Raw genomic sequence first — 23,539 nt, 5'->3', positions numbered from 1 at the left:
GCCCATTGCCTCTTTTGATGAACAATTCTATTGAGCAAGGTACAAAAAGGGATTGAATTTACATCTATTTGGTTGTTAAACCAAAGCAATGTTCAGCCTAAATTTATCTTCCAGTTGAAATCACTGGGATGGTTATTAATGGTAACAGATTTAGAGTGAGGGGACATCAAGTAAAGCATGCAAAAGCGTTCAGAGGTAGTGCCCCTGAAATGGCAAACATTGCAGGAGAAAGTCACCAGTGCTATTTATTATTTTTGACTTGACTTGAGGGCGATGGTTTGGTATATTACATGTTCACTGTAAGTGCATCTAAATATATATGTATTACTTGAGAGGAAAAAAATCTGGTGTTTTCCTTTCATATGATCTTCTGCATCTGCCCTGTAATTTTCTCATTTCCCCTGCTTCCAGAAATGGGTTGTTTTAGCTCTTAGCTACCGTGGAGCTGGCTATTGAGATGAAGAAAAAAAGCAAATCAGATGCTAGCGAAAAAAGCAAGTTTTTGATTTTGTCTCTAGTTTGTGTCAGTGTGAAATCCTTAACACAAAGGAAACGGATCAAACTTTTGGTGAGAAGGACCACACTGCTGCTTCCAGTCTCAGGGCAGGTCATACCCTAAAGACCCTCTCAGCACCTCCACTGTCAATGCAGTAATGGCAGGACTCTTAAACAGGAACAAAATACAGAGCTTTTCATAGCAGAGTCAGAGCAGGATGTTAATGCCTCATCTAATCTTTTGCTAGAATATCTGCCCTGCAGCATGACAGCACTCCCTGCAGTGAGTCTTTCTTCCCTTTGCAGCTCTTCCATTGAGGCATGATTGCAATATCAGATGCTCAGCATCGATTTCAGAACTTCTGAATTCTTCAGCAATTTAAAGCCCTGAGAAGCTCAATGATACTGGTGTCTTGTAATCCCTCACAGGGAATGATCATTATGATCACGGGAGTAAACTTTTCATGTATTTTTAAACCTGTATTCTGACAAAGGATTACACACAGTGAAAGAAAATTCTTTGGAAATTTCATCTGTTTCATTGCAAGAGCCCCGGAACTCCAGCTACTGTTAATTTTGCAGTTGTTTCTCTGTAAAGATTGAATTCATAGAAAAGGAACTGCTTTGATGAAGTTTGTTATCCCTCACCCCTGCTTTCCCAAGTGATATCACCAGAAATAAATGGGACAGAGGATATAATTATAGTTTTATTGGGTAACATTTTTTAAATTTTGGACTTTTTGTGTTACGTTTCGTGTTATGAGTCCAAACCAGTATTGAAAACTGTCGAGGGAACACCCAGTGAAATCAAAGGATTTTTTTTCAAGTAATTCTAACTTATTGATAGAATATTAGAAACTTTGAAAAGCCTGAAACTCAGACCATTTTTGGAACTTTGAATATCTTAAAACAGATACTTTGCCTTCCCATGCTGCTGCTGCTTAAGGACCAGAAGTCTCTTTCATTTCACCTCTTCACTGTATATGGCAAAAATAGAGTTGTTTGAAACCAGTGATGTATGGAAACAATTCATTTCCCAGCAACAGATATCACCATAACCAGCACAAACAACCAGCTCAGCAGGGTCATGCAAGAGGGTAGAGTGCTGAAGGATAATTTTTCAAGCCCTATTTTGAAAAAATACAGCACGTTATTTATAGTGCATTGTTTTTAGCTATGTACCTGCAATGTTTCGCTGGCTATTGCACTGGATGCCCAGTTGAAGGAAAACGAGTTTGTCACTCGCAGATTTTTGCAGTTTTTCCTGACACTCCTGTTTACCTGAATGCTCTTGATACACTGCAGTTTTGTCCTCACACTACATTTCCGAGCCTTTTGTGTGACATGTTCCTGTGGCTTTATACCTTCTGCAAGCTTCTTGGGCTAAGGTTAATATGCAATATAAAATAGGAGCAATAGGAAGGTTTGCTGTTTTGTAACTTATTGATTGATATCTTCCTTTTTCTCTTTGAAAAACATTGTCAAAAGCATCAAGGAGCAATATTTTAGAATGTCAACCCAAGTCTCCCATTCCTTTAAATCAAGTCATGAAGAAGGCACTGGAAAACTTCCAGTTGCTTTGGAGAATGGGCCCTTAGAAAATGGGACACTGTGTAGTTTATGAGTCTGCTTTGAGTGGAAAGCAGGATGTGTGACCCTTTCAGTTAGAGGGATCATTCTTACTTGGATTCCTGACTAGAAAGCACAACTACAGGGACAACTTCATTTACGCCAGTCCTTCACGATGGCTTTGTGCCAGCAAATATTTCTGGGGAAAAATGAACATCAGTGAGGGTAATACCAGTGCACTTCTGGAGGTGCCGTGGGTTTTGGCAGAATCTGCTTCTGTGGAAAGCTGTGCTGCTCAGATGCCTTGCAAGTCTTTTCCCTTTCAGGGAGGTTTAAGGCTGTACCACGGGAGGGGGACCCACTGCAGGAGGAATTGAGTAAACTGAGGCTGTCTGCCTGACTCTTGACTGAAAAGAACCACCAGTGTTTGCCATGTCCTGGTCAGTCCCTTGTTTCATGTTGAACTATGAGCTAGGAAAGTCCTGGAACAGCTGGGAGGGGGTTTTGCTGAGTGTTGGGCACTTTTGATACAGGTTATTGGTGGTGAAGGGACTGACACAACACGAGCAGGCTTTGATCCATGGCAGCTCAGTGCAGTCTGAGACAGCTCTGTCTGATGGAGCAAAGAACATAAGTGCCAAAAATGATCGAAACAAGGGAAGAAGAAAAGGGCTGGTGCTGTCAGACACACACAACTGCTGGGGAGAAAAGCTATCCTGTAATACCAAGTAGAGAGAAATTCAATAAGTTCACTTTGTGTGTCAAAACATATTGCAGAAAAAACTATCTACAGAATGTGGCAGCACAAGGGAATGAATGTAATCACAAAATAGTCAATAAGATAGAGTGGAAATATAAAATAAATGCTGTGTGGAGACAAATGGAGAAATATTGTTAGTGCCAGTAAACAACAGAGTACTTGCTGTCTTTCACAGGTAAAGCATGGAAAAATGTTTTGCATTCTCCTGAAAAACTCAAGATGACTTAAAATGATAAAGAAATAAATGGATAAAGAAAACAGCTTTGTATCAAGGTTTCTGCTATGACTACGGAATAATCTGGAATGGTCTTCTGTTTCACAACCTTGAAAAGGTATGATGGAGTCTTATTGGCCACAAAAAATGACAGAAACAGAGCAATGGAAATAACAGAAGTTCCAGCTGGGAAAGATTTAAAAATAGATATTAAGCTTCATATTGAGTCTGAACAAAATTCAGAGAATCTCAAGAAATACTATGTTTTTATTTTGTTAAAAGAAGAAAAAATATTCAGTTTCATTTATACAACTATTTTTAAGTGTGTCTTATTGAAGCATATTCATGTCAACTTCAAATATATTTAAATTCAAAAATAATTTGGTCTTAGATGAAAAAGATGGTCTTTGAAAATTGGAGGAAGAAGAATTATCAAAGGGACACTGTATTATTGGATTATACAAAGTGCCCCCAGAGAAGTGAAGAAATATATGAAGGGAAATTATTTCTGTCTAACATGTTCCAGGAACTATTTCAGAATCCACACCTGACTAGGGGGACTGTAACACCAGGGCTGCATTGCTGAGCACATGGTGGAGATGGTGACATAAAGGCAACAAGGTAAGTGAAATTAAACTGGCTGTGCAGAGACTTTGCACAATAATGCAGGACTTCTTAAGCTCCAACACATGCAGCCTGAATCAGGAAGTGACAAAGGAAATGAAGATTTACATACCATAAATAATTGCTGCTTGTATCAAGGAATCAGACAACCCACAAGAAGAGAAGCTGATTTAGTTCTGAAGCAGTGCATAGGACACAATTCAAGAAGTAGTTATCAGAGAACCACTTCTGGACTGAAACTCAACATACTTGTTGAGAAGGAAAAGGGTAAAAAAAAATCCACTGCAGTAATATTTAACTTTGAGAGAGAGAGGAAATGAAAATGAAAAAGTTAGATAAAAGAAAAGTGAAAAGAACATCTAAAAAGATATGCATGCAAACAGCATGGAAGCAGCTGGAGACAAGTGTATGAGAGGCTCAAAATAATCATATAACTCATCTCTTTTTTTTAACTTATAAAAATTAACTCTCTTATAAGAAAAAAAAATCCAAGCCCCAATGAGAAATTGAAAACAACAGAATGTAGATGATTTTGGAAAGATACTCTTCAAAAGTGTAAGTGTTCTCACTGGAGAAAGATATAGGGGAAAAAAGCATAAAATCTGCCAATTTAAGTGTAAACCACAGTATTTTGAGAATTAACTTCCTATGGACACAAAAGTTAGTAATTCTTTTTTGTTAAAACTAGAAGCAGGAGGGCCAAACAGGTAACTGGGAAGCTAGGCAACTGAGGTATTATAACATTGTGACTAATTAATAATTAATTTAACATTGAATACTAAATTAATTGTTTTCACTGATGTTCACAACAAAGAGAGATTCTCACATGCTGAGGAATTTTCTCGAAGTCTGTTAGCATCTGAAGTAATGGTATTGAACAAGAATTGCCATGAGGAAATGTTGCCCCAAGAAGTATTTTAAAGGAACTCAAATATGATGTTTCTGAACTAACTATTGTAGCATATAACCTGTCATTTAAGTCAGCCTTGAGGTCAGAAGAAATGTTTTGGTTGTGGTACAGTCTTAAAAAAAGACTCAAGGACTGATCCAGAGAGTAACAAAATATAAAAGAGGCACATTTTAATGTTATCATAAAAGAGCCATGTTGTTGTCATGTCTAGAATATCATGTGTAGTTTTAGTCTCACCAAATAAAAAAATGACATCACAGAACCAGAAGAGAGCAAGAAAGCATCAGAGATGTGGCATGGTTTTAGGATAAGATGAAAGAGATCAGGATTTGTCATTTAAAAAAAGGGTGAAGGAGTGGATAAGGTCAAGTCTATGTAATGATAAATGGTGTAACAGACGTAAACAAGGTGCATCATTCTTTGTTCCATCCTTATCTAAAGAGGTACTGGCTTAACCATAGAAAAACATTGAAGGCAAGCAAAATAAAACACCTTTCACTCATTGTCTCACTAAAATTTGAAATGTATTGCCATAAGGTATCACTGAGGTCAGGCTTATGTCAGCTGGGTCTCTCTCTGTTCAGCAGGAAGCCACCCCTGCAGTCCAGCTCAGAAAGGCAGTTTATTTTATGGAACTGAGGAGGTAAAGAAGAAATCTTTCATCCTTCTTCCTGTTTGCCATAAATTCCTGCTGCCGATCACTGCCGAAGTCAGGATTTGAGGGTAAGTGGAGTATTCGTCAGCTCAAACAAGGTTATGTTTTCATGATGCTATCATCATCATTATCATCCCCAGAAATGACTGCCTGTTATTTACAAAATGGTTTGGGTTTTGATGAAACTGTATATTTGCTGAAATCCATGGATGTTGGTTTAACAAGCTTCAGACACTCTTGCAGTAGGTGCTAATTCCACTGTTCCGTCTGGTGTGTGCTCAGCTGACTGCGAATGAGGTAAATGACACAGCAAGCTGAATTTAGCTAGAATCAACCTGGTAAATCTCACCATATTTCCCAAACATAGCTTTAAAGTATTAATTCTGTGAGCCACACTCACTTTTTATAACAGGCGAAAAAAAGTGAATACTCTTACAAAATGTTTTTCCCTGCTTTTTGGAAGTTCATTTTTTCTGCTCGGTAAGAATTTTATCATAATTTCATGCCCCCACACTTCATGGTTTGTTACTTGGTCTATTACTCTCACATTTTACTTGATAAGGTCCTGCTTCCTATGATCTTCATTTCTGAGTTTTGATTCTTCACAGCTGCTGCTTTGAAGTCTTAGATAACATTCTGAGCATTGCACACTGCTCCTGGTTTTAAACTTTTCATTCAGCTGCATACATAACTCTGTTTCTCTCAAATAACTTTTTCAGTAAATTGTTATATCTAATATTTTAAAGCGAATGTTTTGCTTTTAATCAGGACAAAACTGTGGACTCTTTTCTTAAAAGAAGCTAGTAACTTGTGTCAAAAGGTTTATCCTCATTTTGAGTCCGTCCTTCAAAGGAATTTAAGTCTGTTAATCAGTGCAGGAGGATTCTGAATCACTGCATATTTCATATACACACAAAAGGGAGAATGGATGGTCAGACTTTGTGCCCTCTCTTTCACCACCATGTGTTATTTTGACCCAGTCCTGTCCAGGACCAGGAAGCAGAGCTGTCAACAGCTTCTTCCTTTGGATAATATGGAAGTGTGCTGGAAGAGGAGATGTGTGCTGGGGAGTGGCTGGAAACAGGCAGATGTAAAACCTCAGGTTTCACCCTCGCTTTCTCCAACACTTGATCTCCAAGAGTGCATCTGAATCTGGACTGCAGGTCAGCATCAGGGAAATGTTTCCTAACCTTTAGATCTTTAGCTAGTCCTATGAAAAATTTGGCCTGAGGGGTTTTTTCCCCCCCACTTTTTAAATGGACAAAAAGTGAGCAAGGATCTCACAGGCTGAGCTGCGAGTGTTGCCAATGTCAAGACAATAAGGATGTATGAATGGAGGGCTGAGGGCAGTGTGGCTGGAGCAGAACTGCAATTATTCCCTCTGTTTTCACTCATCTGTGTGTGGCTTTTTATGTGAAGAGTCCTATTTTTTCATTCCTTAGCCCTTTCTGTGCAGTGTCCAGGGATGTGTCTATGGATATAAACATGTGGTTCTCCTGGAAGTTATTTACAACCATGTGAGAGCACAGATGATGTAACTTACAATTAGCACTTACAAATTGACACCTTGTCCAATTATACACAGAAATGACAAACCTTTGCAAATATGAATCTTCCTTCAGAGTCATGACATGGGGCAGGATTGTGATAATGCAATATCCTTATTATACAAAACTACTTACAGATATTAGCAGTGCCCTTAGGTATAGGCAGATAAGAACCAGGGCTCCACGGTCGGCCCTGATAATTCTTCTTGCATTTTCCACAGTCTGGGCCCGTTGTGTTATGCTCACATTCACAAAGTAGTCTTTTGTTTTCTTCTTTACAGCCAGTAGCATGAAGGTTGCACTTACACCTAATTTTAAAAGGCAAAAATAAAACAAAGTGGGATATTATTTAGAGGTGAGGTGAGTTTAAACTCAAATTTTAGAAAAGCATGTCCTACGGCAATGGCTCAAATTCTGTGTTTTGCCTGTAGTATTGTTCTACCATGAAAGCATGACATCACAAGACATCACAGCAAGGAGCAAGTAGCAGGATCTTCAGCTCACACAGGTCTAAAAGCAGAAATGTCACCAAGACTCTAAGATGCTGAATCTTTTCTTCTTTTCACTAATGCACCTCCACTGAGAACAATTACATGATTCACAATTTTTACTACAGACAGGTCTATAATCTTGCAAAAAATTCAAGAGTTACTGTTCCCAGGAACAAAACAACTCCTCTGCTTATGTCCAGCATCTGACCCAAACTAAGGTCCAAATTAGGCCCTGGCAGCCTGAGAAAACAGACTTCATTTAAAGATCTTCTGCAATGCCACACTTCAATAGAAAGCAAGCTCACTACAATGGTGTCTTGCCATTCTTGTTCAGCAAGTACTGTCTTGTTCAGAAAGGAAATTTATTTTCCTGCTTTAATTCAACATAGCTGTAGTAGCTGAAGGTCAGACAAAATATTTGGGTAGGCACATTTAGTTTTATTTGGGAAAGAAACCTAATCAAGACTTGTGAAAAATCATTAGATAAACCAGATTCCGCATCTGGTCTTAAAACAATCTTATTTTCCTTAAATTCCCCTCTTTTCCTGAAACTAGGACACTAATAGAATGGTAGTTTGTAAAGCATTTTCACCTTTTTTTAAACAGTAAGGTATTTTTACCTCTCTGCATCCCTTTCCAACAGATGTCAAAACCAGCTAAAATCTATTTCTGTTTGGGGCTGGAGAGAACACCAGTACTTAACGACCTTTCCTGTTTGTTTTCCTAATGACCATACATCTAATAATTTACAGAGTTCTCATGTGGGCATTTGTCACCTGTTCCATACACTGACCAATAATTAGAGCAAAACAACACATGGAATGGCCAAGTGCAAATTAACAGCTGTCATGCTGACTTCCATTTGGAAGGAATGTGACCTGAAGCAATTGGCCACATACATATATATCCCCAGGGTAAAACAAGCTTGCAGTTGTCATAACTAGCTGCTGGAGAAAATCCACAAGAATATGTAATACAGTAGATGGTGGCTCATTCTCCTCAGTGCTAGAAATGAGGCAGATGAAACTGCTGTGATTTGAGCAACGCTCATTCCAAAGAGAAACAAGTTCAACACCTTTAAAATTGAAATTAACAAAATGTATTCAATATGCTGGACAAGAGAAACAGTATTTTTTACATAGTTTACAAAATATGTGTATTGAAGACTAAATCAATTGTGAATTTTCAGTGAGTAGCCGTAGCAGAATGAAAGATGCCTGTCTTGGCATAAGTGGATGACATCTGTCTGTTCACTAGACACTGAACATTTTGATAAAGGGTACTGCTATTAAAGAAAGCCATGGGTTGTTTTACTGTCCACAGCAATATGCCAATGGAAGACATCAAATAGGAGAGATGTACAGTAAGAACAAGACCAGAAAATAGAGGAGAAAATCAGGAGAGGCTGTCGAGTAACTAGAACAAATTAGAGAGAGGAAGGGACTGGATTTCTTTCAGGAGGAGATTTCTGTTTTATTGTAGGGACTCATCAGTGTCTGAGGCAGCAAACTGATCTAGGCAGGAGGAAAAAGTGGTTGATTCTGAGGAAAAGCTGTAGCACCTAGTGCTCTGAAAGTGTGCTGCAGACTTGTATGGAACTGAGGTGGGGGAAGATAAAGATGGATAATATGTCCACCTGCTAATTGGAGTAAATATGAACAGCTCTTTAAACAAGCACCTGAAAATTAAGAATAGATGTGTCGCAAAACCTTATGCAAAATCTCTTTGCATTTCGTAGAGGCTGTGCTTGTCATATGTTCCTGAAGAGAGACTGGCCCTTCCTTAGTTTTGCTTGCATGGGTAAAACTCTTGGATGGACTCTGGCCCTCTCCATCCTCCCCTGCTTCTATCCAGTCCTGTGCCTTGCCTCTTCAGCTACACATGCAAAACATGCATGTATTGGTATGTATGGATATACACATATACACAAATAACTCCCATACAGCCTCACAGTTTCCTTTTGCTGCCCACTCTCCCTAACCCCTCTGTGTCCCAGCCCTTTACAGGCTGCCTCCTCCTTTTCCTGATTTCCCAGGCGAGAGAGCATGGGCAGCACAGCTCTGCTGCCTGCTCTGGTGCCCGGTTTTTTAACTTCTGAGGGCAAGATTGCTGCAGAGAAGAGCCTCAGCCCGAGGGGCAGCACGCACACCCACCCCGGGCAGCTGTTATGGGTGCATGTGGCAGGGTCCTGGGGCTCCAGCCAAGGGCAGGGTCCTGCACGGGACATTTTGTGTCACTGCAGCCACCACGCCCCACCAGACACACACAACGAGACATCCTGGAGGGCTGTGCTTGTACCAGGTACAGGTACAAAAACAGCAAAATGCATTTCCTTCTGGAAGTAGCTGGCAGCCTCCTGTCAAATTTAAAAACCCTATTAACTGAGATTTAAAACCAACAGCCCCCACATGGGCATTCAGACTAAACCACACACAAAATAGACAAAGTAGGCACAGTTTAGTCACTTAGCTTCCTAAATGGAAGAATTGCTAAATGGCTTTTCTTGTCCTAAACCAGTAGAATAATCAAAGATTCATTCAAGCAATGCCTTTTTGCAAATAAACTTATTTATATGCTTTTTATGTATTTTTGAAAGCTTTCCCAGCAGAATTACCCAAAATGCTGCATCCTGTCTTAAAAGAAAATTCCAAGGGATAGTAAAAAACTGAAAAAACCAAACCCAAACCAAACCCCAAAACATGCCCCCTACCAAAAAGAAAAAAAAAAAAAAAGAAAAAAAAAAATCAGTGTGGAGAGAGGAGAGCAGTGGTGTAACCTTCTAGGAGTATGATTTAAGGAGAATAAGAGAAATAAGTTCAACCACTGGACAAAAATAAAGGACTGATCTAAAACTTTTGTAGGTAGAGGATAGTCCAAATCTAATGTTAATAACTGAGCAAAAAAAAAAGAACCAACAATGGTGAATTTCTAAAGAATCCTCAGAATACTTCAAACTTAGCTGTGTACACTTTTTAAGGAGAAGAAAGTAAGGAACAAATATGGTCAATATGTCTTACTACAAGACTATCTAAAATTAAGGTTAAAAATACATTTATATTAAAAATGTCAAATTTGATTTAATAAGTTAGTTATACTAGGCACAAAAAGAAATGTTTAACTCCCCCTAAACCCAAACCCCCTAAACCCAAACAAAAGATCAGATAATGTATGGTAAAAACTTTGCCTTAGTGTATAGACAACAGAAAAGCTGGGTTTGATTATTGTTGTTATACAAGTATGAAAAGATCTGTAGATTAATAAAATCTGAAGCTATTGAACTGACAGTCTTGTTAGTGTCACCAACAATATATAAGGAGTAAAAGGGTGGAAGCATAAGTAAAATAAGACATTTAGAAGACTGAACCAGAGGCTCCGATTCTCCTCATGAACCATTTTTTTTTGTTGTTGAAGCCACTTGACAGATCCTGAAGAGATAGATCGTGATTCCCACTGCAAATCACGGGCACAGCTGAATAGTGAATGTGTGTAAAATGCAGGCAGTGCTAAAACTGAAAGAGAACAAAAAGCAGCTGTAGAAAGCCAACTGGAGGGTACCGTGTCTGGGGAAAACCAAGCCAGTATCAGAATCTGTGGTGTATGTGGAAACAAGGAAATAATATTTCATATGCTTTTGGTTCTTCACAAAGGCTGCACTAGAAACTGGGCAATGTGTCCCAGGGACCTCATCAGAGCGTCCATATGCACGGTCTCAGAGACTTCTGCAAAGAGAAATGCGTGTTGTGCTCGAGGGACAGACTCCTCTGGATGACTGAAAGAGGTAAACGAGCGTAGCGGGGCTGAGAGATGACTGGAGTACAATAAAAGGCTGCTTCTATTGGCAGGATAGACAGTCAGGAAAACAGAAATATTTAGGGTTTCGGAAAGAAGGCTATTTTGATAAAAGTAGCACCCAGACAGACCATGAGAGAACCACTCTTTTGATGAGATACACTGGATTGTCAGTGGTGTGAAAACAAAGCAGCTCAGTCTGGACCTCAGGAATTTCAGCTGCCAATCAGCTGAGCACCACTGATCTGGGAGCTGACTTGGGCTCCCAGCAGACCACTCAAGACATGCAATCAGCTTCCTGTGGAGGGTACCCAAATTCATCTCTTTCTTATGGAAGATTACCTTTTTTTCTACTCCAGAGGTAAGGAAGTATTTTGTTATCTTATATGAATATCCATGGTGATAAATTATTACTCAAAATCTTAGGTACTATTTGTAATTTCATTAAATACTTGCTTTGAAGGCCATTCCTGGCTGTTACTGCTATCAATCTGAAATATTAACAAAAGGTTTAATTACATACAAAGCACATTCAACACAACAATCCCATAGCCTGTGTTGATGCTTCCACTGGCAGAATGTGGTTGCTTTGGCTGCTTCTATAAAAGTGGAGAAGCCTGAAAACCTAAACAACTGATTACACCTCTAGTCACATGGAACTGTGCTGAGTTTCACCTGACAGTATTCCACGCCTATCTAGTTTCTTGAAACCCAAAGAAGAAAGTCCAAGTCCTGTACAGGGTATGATGTACACGCACCCAGAAAGGCAATTACTGGGTAGCAGTGGGTGGGAGCAGCTGCTGGCACACCAAGTGGGTTTGGCTGTGCAGAGAAGGGCTGACAGAGGGAGCTGCAATCAATACAGCAGGTTTGAGAGCTCAGGTTAAGGTCTGGTGAACAGAAAAGGATCTGTGCTGCAGCCTCTGCACTGCACCGCCAAACAGCTAAGGGCAAAATCTCATGTAAGGACACAGCAAATGTTAAGGGCAAAGTGCAGCTCTGAGGTACAGTACACGCTCACTGTAAATGGCACTGCTGAGGTCTAATGCTTGTATGACTTTACAGAGAATGACTCAGGTCCATGATTATAAATATCAACAACTCCATGGACAATTAGGTCACGTATGGAGAGATGTAGGCCCTGAAATGGCTTTCTACCTGAAGGGAAAAGTTGTCTGCCATTTGTATCTGGTGACAGTTTTTGCAGACTTTTTTTGTTATTGCTCCTGCTGGGGCAGCTCTGTCAGTGCTGAGCTTGTGGAAGTGAATGCCATGGCCCCGCAGTACTTGTCTGCACGCTTCCACTCTGGTGTTCCTGCAGCACAGGGGATATCCATCTCCCCAGTTCGACCTGCGCCGACTGCCCCTGCTAAGCAGCCTGCTTATAGCACACGCAAGAACACATTTCCCTCAACGTGCAAATTCAATTTTGAATCACTGGAGATTGATATTGCTGTCCAATGCTATAAACCCTAATTGTGTGGGAGAACAAATTTGTTTTTCTGACCACTCATCTCTGACAGACTCATTATTTTGTCATAAAGCAATTGAGATGATATTTTTGGCAGTTACATAAGGCACAGGAGCGCTGTGGCGCTCTGACGGAGCAGTGCTGTTGTGGTGGGAGCCCTGGGTGTGCCGTGCTCCTCACAGACTATTTACATACAGGCAAGTGACATTAACATGCTGCAAATATCACCAAGGTAATTGCTAATAGCGTGCTGATGCTCTCACAGGGGAGTGCCCACCAACAGGCTGCAGGCACCTGAGGGGATCCTTGATGTTCTAGAGATCATTCATGAGAAAGAAAGGCAAGAGGAGCTCTTTGATACATTTTTAACAACTAGCCATATGTTCCTCACTTAGATACATCTTTGAATCATTCTAGGTCATCGCCAAAGTTTAGAGGATTAACTTGAAACCAACTTGGAAGCCTCCTGCACAGACTCTTTGCGTTTGCACGCCACGAGTCAGCTCCCTGCCCCCAGGTAAGCAAAGCCTGGACTTGCAGAGGATTTGGCGTGTTTGCTCTTCACATTACTGCCCACACAACGCAAAATACCATCCCCACATGGTTTTAATTAGGCATTTTAGAACACTGCTGGCAATGTTAGGAGCCTTAGTCAGCTCCTCAGTGCTAGCAACTACTTCCAGCACCTTGTTACAGTTGTCCTAGAGGACTTGGCTGTGTTTATCATGACATCAAACGTGTTAAGGCTGTCATCTACATTATGCCTCTCGAGCTTACTCTAATGACCTTGAGGCAGCTTCCCCAGTGAGACTGAGTTTTCTGATGTAATGAAGACAAAGAGGAAAATTCCACATTACAAATACATTTGAAGTGATACCTCAGCCAGGAAGGAGGATGAGATGTAAGATGAGAATGCAAAAGTCAAAATATAAGCACCTTTAAAAATATACCATGAAATCTTTGCAACTGAATCATTATTTTTCAAGTTCTAATTTTTTTTTTTTTACTCTTTATGAGACAAATTCATCATAACATGAGAAACTGTATGTACAGGTAAGTTACAAAACTCTTGCACTGTTGAGTGTACAAGGTAGACATCATTACTTAGGTAAGTCTGGTTATCCTTTGATTTTCTCTAACAAGTGAACACATTTTCATTGAGGATCACAGTCTCAGAAACATCGTGTCTGCTGAATATTATTATTCATTATATTGTAAGATTTTTCCATCTCGTGTCAAAACCCCAAAGTGTGCTGATCCTTATCCTAGTTTTCTAAGCTTAATAGATTTTGTGGGGATAAAAACAAGTATAAAGGATACTGTTGTGAAGAAATAATATGACTGCTGGCCAAATTATTTCCATGAGGATGCAGCAGACACACTTTCATCAAAGAGGTAACAAGATAATTACTGCAATCTTGGCTACCAGTGCTCACTGTAAGGACTACCCATCTGAAGTTCTGACCTAAAAGGGTCAAAAACACCTGAGGACAATTGACACTCAGAAAATGGCATGGATTGCTGGCTGCAAGTAGGTCTGCTGAACAAATGTTCCAGCTCACATGAGGCAAAAAAGTAACTTCTGTTTTCTATTCATATTTCTTTTGAGTCATATGAATATCTCAGGTCCACACTGCTATATGGAATCCAAATGCAAAGAGGGCACCGCATCTTTTCCTCGACATTAGGAATAAGACCACTGTGGCCTGGTGGTTAAATGTAGCCACTGCAGGGACAGTAATGAAATGTGAGTCCTTTTTTTCACTTGTTTATTTCTGGAAATGCATTTGGTCACCAGTTTTCCCCCTGTCCTTTTCCCTGAATTTATCTAATACATCATAATCTTTCACTGAAAAAAAAGTTCCTTTGTGGAATAGGGCTACATCAGTAATAAGGGATAAACAAATTCAGTAATAAAAAATATAACTTTGTATAGGTAGATATATTATTCTTTCATTTGCAAAGCAAGGACTAATGTGGGATCAGGTTTTTAAGCTTCTTAAATCTGTAAGTAGCTTTGTGGTTAGGAAAGAAGTTTAACCTGTGCTCGGTAATCCCGCTGCACCTTAGTACCTTAGAATCCAGAGATTTACAGAAGCCTCTTCAACTTTATTCTTTACTGTTTCGTTTTCACTGCTAAATTTGGGAGGAAATTGAATTAGATTCCCACAGGCAGTATGGAAAATTGGGGAAAATAGCTTCTTATTCTCCCTCAGCTGAACATAATGTATCTAGTGGGTAACAGCAAAGCCGAGGCACAGAAAGCATGTTTGCTTTGCTTTCTCAGCGGCCTACTTCCAAGCAGTTTGGAGAGCTTGAAATTAAAAAAGAAAACAAAGTCCAAAAGGGCGGCATAATTCCCTTTCCCACAGTCCCAAGGCTCACAGAAAGCTTGCAGAGCATGGAATTGCCCACTGTTTGCACTGAGCTAACTCACCAATAAGAGTATGCAAGGGCTAAATTTAAATATTAATGTGTTTATAAGATTGATTGTGTTCATATACTAGTAAGCATTTCTATATACTGTGAAATAAATGCTGATCATACAAACAACTACAGCATCACTACTGATCAATTTACATCTCAACCCGTATTTGATTAAGATTGATTATTGTCTGATAGATGCATGCTGTCTTCCTTTTGAAGCAAAATATCATTGAGGCAGGTCCTTCTTTGCTTCTCCTTTTCCCCTGCCCCTTTCAGACAGAGGGCCACAAGCTACCATACCCTGCCAAAGAAACTGTAGATGTTTCTGAAATGCAGCAGTTTACCAGGTGACAGCCTTCCAGACAAACAGAGGCAACTGAAAATGTTACAGCCTGGATCAGCAGCACTGATCACAAACACAGAAAGGAGGAGACAGTAACCTGAGCAAACACCTCTGCAGTTAAGCATTTATAACTGTTCTGATTTTGAGACTGGGTCAAAAATATCACAGACCAACAGACATTCTGACTTCAGAAAACATTCAGACTTCCTTCAGTTTCTTAGATCCAAAGTCTAAATGTAATGCACAGATGCTTATGTCTAGTAGAACAGAACAGCTAGTCCCAAGTCCAAGTTATTTCACTTTACCACATAAAACCCCCATCCTTCATATTAAATACTTTTATAAACTTAGCCAAGTGGAGTGGACACATGATTTTTCTAACTTTGATTCCATAGTCTCTAAGTGTTAAAGCGGAAATAAATGTCTGAATATATAGCTGCTGTTAACTGCTGTAGAGAGCTAACTTCCATTCCCTTCCTAAACATTCATTTTTGCTTCTTTTCTTCAGAGGTATTAGTTTTTATGGAAATGTGTCAATAAAGAAAGTGGTTATAAAATCTGCTAGAGTTTGCCAGCACCGTGTTCTGCAAATACTTTCACTCGTGAACACACTTTGTCAGATTCTTAGCTGATGTAAATCCATCTGGCTCCCGTAAATTCAATGAATTTATGTTAGTTCACACTGCCTGAAATGAAGCCTAATTTGTTTCCAGCTTTCATTCATATTATCCTAAGCTTGGTGACTGTATTTTTAGGTAAGGACAGATAATCTTTTTATAATTTTGAGTGGCAGGTCGAAGGCCTTGAATAATCATGGGATGGAAACTGGGAATCAGTGGAGGATAAGAAGCCCAGATGTGACGTGCTTAGGGACATCCTGCTGACAGGGCAGGATGCCAGTATTCCACATTGTTTCTGTGCATCTGTTTTGCTCTAAGCTTTAACCTCAGAAATAGGAAGCATTTCTTACCTACGTGAAGGATGCTGAATGGGGACAAAGGCAGTCATGTCTCTCCCAGAGAGGAAGCAAAACCTCTTGTTAAGATGAAGAATGACAGTTTCTTCCAGTATTACCAACTGGTCATTTAACACTGGTGATTGTTTTGGTAGGTTTCCAGACTACCAATGATGAACTGACAAAAAGCAGCTAACATAAACTCTAAGTACATCAGTGTTACAAGTAGTTTTGCTTTTTCTTTCTCATTTGAAAATTTCTTTCTTTCTCACTGGAATCCCTTTGGTCTGACCTACTAAGTTGCTGTACTTCACACAGCACTCAGTGTCTTGACACAGGGATGGGATGAGATGGCAGAGGGGGAAGCAGGTGTTGCAGAGCTGCTACAGAGCTCAGGTGTCCTGAGTTGTCACGATGTATCTCCTGTTTTAACTGATTTGCTCTAATATCAAGAAAATCTAGGATATGCTAGAAACCAGAATATCCTTAGCTCCCCATAGTGTTACATATCAGAGTGGCAAGGAGTACTGGGGCAAGAATGCATCTCTCTCCACCAGCTGGAATAACACGGGCTGCTTGGCAATACCCTGTCATTTTCTGTCTGACACTGCAAAGAAGCTAGGGAGCATGTTACCTGAGATTTAACAACTGCTCATTGCCATCAGGATCTTAAGAAAGAAAAGCTTTTGGGATTTTAAATTTTTTGGTGCTGTCCAATGTCCTTCTTAGCCAGTCTTAGTTTGCTGTCCATCACTGGGCAGTTAGTCATTATCAACAAGCCAACAGACATGAAAAGACACCTGAAAACCACCTTTTATTTTAATCACAATAATACCACCAGGCAAAATTTAACCACTTAAATTGCAGCAATTGTAAAAGTCTCTAGCACAACCTGCTAGATTTAAGAGGGTGGTACACAAACCTAGCATGAAAGATGCTGCAATATATCACTGCAAACTTTTATAGCTTACAAATTTTAAAAGAGAAGAAATCTTTAGGAGTCACTTTTTCTGCTCTTTTCTCCTGATACAAACCTGAACACCAGATTTGAAACTCCTGGCATTGTGCTAATGTGCATCACCACTTTTAAGTTTATTGAGAAATCAATTTTTCTGGGTTTAATTTAATTAATAGGTACCAGTCTTACATCTGCTTAGCAGCACTCCCGAGAAAGCTGCTCTAAGATGCTAGTGATTACACCAAGCTTCCTGTCTTTATTTTTAAGTACTATTTCACAGCATCAGCTGCCAGCTGGTCCTGATTTTTTTTTTTCCCAGCACAACACTGAAAAGGAACAATTTGTTGTGTGGGAGGTCTAAAACTGTGGCCATTAAATTACCATCCAAGTGGACATGGTTTACAAATCCCATTCAAAAATGTCATTTAACTATCTGCAGCGGGAGAAATTTTATTCTTGCATGCAGCAATATCCCAAGTGAGCTGTTAGGAATTTGTGTCCATGACTGATGCAGGACAGACCTGGCTGAAGCAGAAATAGCTTAAAAAAGATGCAGGGCACAGCAGCTATTGTGTTACAGTAGGGAATAAAGTATTTATTGTCAAGAGAACAGTGTTTCTGCTACATGAGAAACAAGCAAGGTTAATTTCATACTGATTTTGGTAACCTTTGAGGGGACTATAATCGAGAAAAGCAGCATAAAGATATCCTGGTGCACACAGAATTCAACACCAGGGAAACCAGCTGCGTGAGGCCATATATCTGCTGCTCTTCTTAAAAGGTTTTAAAGCATTTCTGTTTAAGAGACCTGACAAAGACTCATTTAAAAGCTCATATGTGTCCCCAGGAGTCACTGCTGTGGATGGTATACATAGAAGAGTGGGGTATGGCTGTAGCTGGTTGCCTCCCAGGGAGAGAAAATACACCTTGTGCTGCCCTGAGCAGTGCTCCTGGAGGAGCAGGGCGTGTCCAGGGCTCGCTCTGTCCTTGCTGGTGGAACCTCTGCACCCCAGCAGCCGCAGAGCTGGCAGGGCAGGATCCCTGCTTGTAGAAGGGGTGCAGAACAGCACACCCCACACACTCTGGCTCTTGGGCACCAGGTACCACCTGAAAAAGTGACACCTCTGAGAGCTTAAATGCAATGAATAGCCAGGTCCTGCTCCTACTGCAGTCAGCAACAGGAAAGGTTTTCCTGTGGGTGCTGCTATCAGGATTCAGTGAGGAACCTTCTCCCCTGCTTATTCTCTGGCAGGCATCTGTTGTGACCAGCTCTGCTTCAAAGCCCTCTTGCTGTGTTTATGTCTGTAGGTGAGCGGATTTCACAAATCAGAAAGTCCTGAGGAGACTTTCACCTCCTTTCCAAATAAGAGCAAAAGACCAGGGAAAAATGTGTTTCCAAGAAGAAGATGAGTGGTATTGAGAACAAAGCAAACAGAAACCAGAATCATTTTCAGAGGCTGTCTAACCCTGCCAGAGGTGCTGGTTCAACCCAGCTCATGGCAGCTCCTATGGACGTGACAGTGACAAGAACTATGCAGGATGTGCAAGGATGTGGAGCTGGAGCAAGGGAAAGGAGCCAGCAGAAAAGCTTCAGGCAGCTCATCAGGAGACCCACTAACTTCTCTTTGAAAAGAGCCAGAAAGAAGCCAGACTTTTCTCCAAAGGTAAAAGGTCTATTGAACATACCCTTGTTTTTTTGCTACATATGTTGGTCACCTTTTGCTTTAGGTGAACCACCAATACACAACCAGCAATAAAGCATACCAAAAAACAAAGTTAGGTTCTGTTAATGGTTACATATGACCTAGCAGTCCCTGAAAAAACTAGGCTGTAAGTGCTTTAAACAAAAAAATCAGATTTCCTTTCTTTTATCTCTTGCTTTATAGGAGATGTGTTGGGGAAAGGTACAAAAAATATTGATAAAGGCGCTCTTTTATTTTCAGTATCACCATGAGATGTCTGGACACTGTTTGGAAATTTAGAAAAACTGCTGGGGTAAGTGAGGGCATAAACAGAAATGTAATTCAGGTAGTTGTCTTTTCAGACTTCTGAGAATCCAGACATGAAATTTTTTGGCCCATGATTAAGTGGCCTGTCCTCTTAGTGGAAATTTTAAAATGATAAATATCTAAAATATTTTTGAATTGTGCAGACTAATGTTTGATTCTGAAAACTACCTTAACACTTCTCTTTTCAGGCTCACACCTTCACCTCACTGCACAGAAGGCAGTGCCCAAGGTTCAGCGCTGCAGCCGCTTTGAAAGGCACCTTTCTCCCCAGGTAAGCTGTGTCCTGCTGCTCCCAGTGTTGCTGTTGTGCTCGATGCTGGTGCTGCTGGATTTAGGCCTGGGATGCCCTGTGCCCCTGCAGCACTGCCATGGAGCAGCTGCTGCTGCCTCTGCCTCTCACGAGGGTGGAGGAGAACAAGGTGTGAGGGCAGCTGAACTGAGCCCTCCTTGAAAAACCACGCTGCTGAACTTCAGCTTAAGGATAATTATAGGGCAGCTCTGTTCTCCTCTGGACTGTATTCCAGGTACTCATGATTAAACCAGCAAAGCTGAGAGGGTTTAATGACCTGTTCAGAGCAAGTGAAGCTGAGTCAAGATTTCAAAACTAATTTTGTCTTGGTGTTTTCTTGTGTTTCATTAGGGTTGACTTTTAAAATGCTCAGGCCTCACAGCTCCATCTAAAATAATTGGGATCGATAGCTGCTTATTATCAAAGCAGACACTCTCAATCCACTTTAAAATACGTAGAGCTTTTACAGGTCCTCTTTGCCTTTTTCTTCTTTTGGTTTTTCATCTCAACTGGAGTCATAACTTGAAAGAGGAAAGTGTAAAAACAAACCGACATTTCTCAGTGTTTATCATGCTAGCTTCAATTTCTTAACTTCTAAATTCCATACAATATAAGCACCTTGTCACAGAATAATTCCCTCTGGAATGATTATAGTAAGAACTATTTGCCAGTAGTGCCATTGCAAGTAATTGATTTTTTCAGTTCATTGACTGAACGTAAAAAAAACAAAACAAAACAAACTAGGGGGAAAAAGAAGTTTCATTTTCAGATTTTAAATTCAATTTTAGATTTTTTTAAGACGATCTTTTAAAGAAAAATATTTCCAAAGGAAAAATTGAACCTCTTTTGAGTTTTCAGAAAAATTAGTCAAAAGTATTTACTAATGTGGATTAAATTCTGAAGATAATTTCACCTATCCTGGATAGAAATTTCTTTTGCGAATAATTTATACTTCAAAAATACCAATCCTTTCTCCTGCTGAAGAAAACTCGATGAAAAGTGAGCTGCTGAAGTTGCCAAAAGCAACTTAGCATCCTATAGCTAACTTAAGATACTGAAAGAGTTACTGGGTCACCCTATCTCCAGCCCTGTTGGTATAACACCACCACAAACACAATGCCATATGTTGGGAGCAATTTTAAACAGTTTAGGAAATAAAGTTCTAAGTGTATCTTTTTAAATTGGAAAACAATTCTTTTTTCATCTAATGTATTTCAATTGCTGATTTTGTGTAGAGAAAGCTTATTTTCTTTTTGAAGAATACCATGACAGTACTTTTTAATTACAGACATTACTGATTGTTATATTGAAGCCAATAAAATGGTTAGAATCTGCAAATGTTTTATTATGTTGTATTAAAGTGAGTGGAATTATACAAAGATGGGAAAATTGAAAATACTTTTTAGTATTAGAATGCTTGTGATAGATGATAAACGGTCCCATTTTACCTGCTTTTTACCAAAGAAAAATCTAAAGGGAATAATTTAAGTGCAGAATCACAGAACATTCTGAGTTGGAAGGGGCCCACAAGGTCTGTGGGAGTCACTCCAAATGGCTGATGTGGTCTCAGAGGTGGGTGGCCAGAGCAGTCCTGGGCAGAGGCAGCTGCAAAGGAGCTCAGGTGGTGAAAGGCAGAGGGGCCCTGGCTGTGGCACTGCCCTTGGAGCAGCGAGTGCGTGACATGTGGACACGAGCAGGTGACACATGTGAACACGTGTGGACATGAGCAGGTGACACGTGTGGACACGTGTGGACATGAGCAGGTGACACGTGTGGACGTGAGCAGGTGACATGTGTGGACACGAGCAGGTGACACGTGTGGACACGTGTGGACACGAGCAGGTGACACGTGTGGACACGTGTGGACACAAGCAGGTGACACGTGTGGACATGCACACAGGGCTGCCCATCGTGGTACCACCAGTGCTGGTTTCCCCCAGTGCCAAAAGAGCTCTGCCACTGGGTTTAGTATTTGTCCTAGCCACAAACTTGTGTGACATGGGACAAGAGACTTTGTGTATGTCATTGTCAAATGGGGTTGCTGACACTGCTTTGAAAAGTTCAAGTGACAAAGGGCTGGTAGTTTTAAAGCCTTGTATTTTAAAGTCTTAAAAGTTCTGACCTAATGTCAGAGGACAATAAAATAGAGATCGCTTTTGGCCTTCAAGTGCTCTGGAACATTTATTATTCATGTTTGTTTTTAACAAATACTGGGTAAATCAAAGAATGTTCACACAGAAGCTGCAGCATCCACTGAGAGGTTGGGAACATGTTTTTGTTGTCTATGAAAACAGACATGCTGGGGGTCGAATTTGATCCGGTGGCTATAATATTCCATGTACCAGAAGAACTAAACAACTTCATTTATATTTTAAATGTTTCAAATCAATACTTCCCTTCATATTCTGCGACCCCCGCCAGGAAACTCTTATAACTGAAAATTTAAAGAATAGATTTTAAGTTATGAATAATGTAAGGCTGTCATAGGGGAAAGCAACAGTGAAATACTGCTGACAGAAACAATCACTACATGTTTATACTGAAGAACAAACCTTAGCAATTCCAGCTTGCATAACATAGCTTTTAAAATCCTATACAAACTTCGCAGTTTTCCCTGAAATGTCAAGCAGTCTTCCTCAGACTGTAACTCCACTGCAAAATATACAAGCTGTTTCTGTTTCCCAAAGACTGAGCTAATCTGGAAGTAAAAGGTGTTACTATGTGTATATTAAATAAATAGCTCTATGAAAAATAATAGAGAACTAATAAATGCAGGTAAAGAAAGAGCTTAGATTTGAAAAAAATCGCAGAAGTCCGTAATGCAGGGAGGTCCAGCAGTATCTATGTCTCAAGCAGCAAGTTATTACCAGGAATAGATCTAGCGAGATAGGACAGGATCCATTTTGGGGTACAGTCAGATGGTGAACAAGAGCTTCCTTGTGCTGAAGCATTCTTCAGGGCATAAGCACGCTGCTCAAAATGAATTGAGTTTTGTTTGCACACTGACAGAGAGTTGCCATCCATTGAAAATAAGAAGAGGTATTTGTCCTGTAGACCTGATGAGTAGGAAGAGACCTCAGTGCCCTGAGAGAATCCTTATAAAAATGCCTGCATGACACAGAGCTTTATCTTTAATGAATCTGGGCATAATTATCAGAAACTCCCTGAATTACACAAATAAAAAATCAGGAAGAAAAATATAATAGCCACTTCATTAGAAAATATTTTTGTAAGTAGTACTTCTGGGGATGAAGGAGTTATTGTTTGTGTCTGACGTGTTTATAGCTGTGTTCTCTCTCACACACAATGAGGGCTGCAGAGGAGAAGGGGGAAGACAGCTCACTGGGATTTAGGATGGTGCCCACAGCAGTCATGACCTCCTTTCCCACCACTGCTGTTCATTGTCATTCCTCATCTGTCCTCATGCCTGCTCAGCATTTCTTCCTGTTGACCTACACAAGCCAGGAGAGGAGAGCCTTATGCAGGACTCAGAAGTGTCCCCAAATCTTGTTAAAGCAGTTCTCTGCTTGCAAACTGGGCAAAAAACATCAGGAGAAAAAAGGGCAGCACTTGTAGATTTTCTGGTATACACAGATTTATCATGATATATAGCACATTGACTGAGCCAAATGACTTAGTGGCCGTATAATCATATCACAAAGGGGACAAGCTGCTGGCATCTGTTCTTCTAACAGAAGTTGAATGTAGTTTTGTTTGTTTGTTTGTTTTGAGACTGCAATATTTTTATTACTCTTCTTTTTTTCCCCTATGCAAATCACTCCTGTATTTTGTCTCAGTTTTACCTTTTCATAATATTCTCTGGGTTTTCAGATGCTGACCTACCTGTGAAGGTAGAGGACTCTATAAAATAAGGAAAAAAGTCTTGGTCTGTAACAGGTTTCTCTTGAGATGCAAGCACTGCAGAATGGGAACTGTGAGAACACCCTGGCAAAACAGCTGCCCCCTCTGAGTCTTAGCCAGCCCCTGCTCCTGTGGTTGTGAGGCAGGACAAGTGCCCTGCTCTCCCCTACAC

General features: G+C 40.2%; 1 protein-coding gene across 3 annotated transcripts in view; it reads right to left on the bottom strand.

Moving 5' to 3' along the window:
- The window catches only part of NTNG1 (netrin G1), a 150,106-nt gene that overhangs the window by 49,442 nt on the left and 77,125 nt on the right, over positions 1 to 23,539 (bottom strand). For all 3 annotated transcript variants that reach the window (XM_063407644.1, XM_063407645.1, XM_063407643.1), the window contains exon 4: positions 6,910 to 7,082. In XM_063407644.1, coding sequence (XP_063263714.1) covers positions 6,910 to 7,082 — 173 coding nt within the window. The remainder of the gene's footprint in view (positions 1 to 6,909; positions 7,083 to 23,539) is intronic.

Source organism: Prinia subflava, chromosome 10, assembly GCF_021018805.1.
Source record: "Prinia subflava isolate CZ2003 ecotype Zambia chromosome 10, Cam_Psub_1.2, whole genome shotgun sequence".
Lineage (NCBI taxonomy): Eukaryota > Metazoa > Chordata > Aves > Passeriformes > Cisticolidae > Prinia > Prinia subflava.
This window is presented reverse-complemented; position numbering and strand designations above follow the sequence as displayed.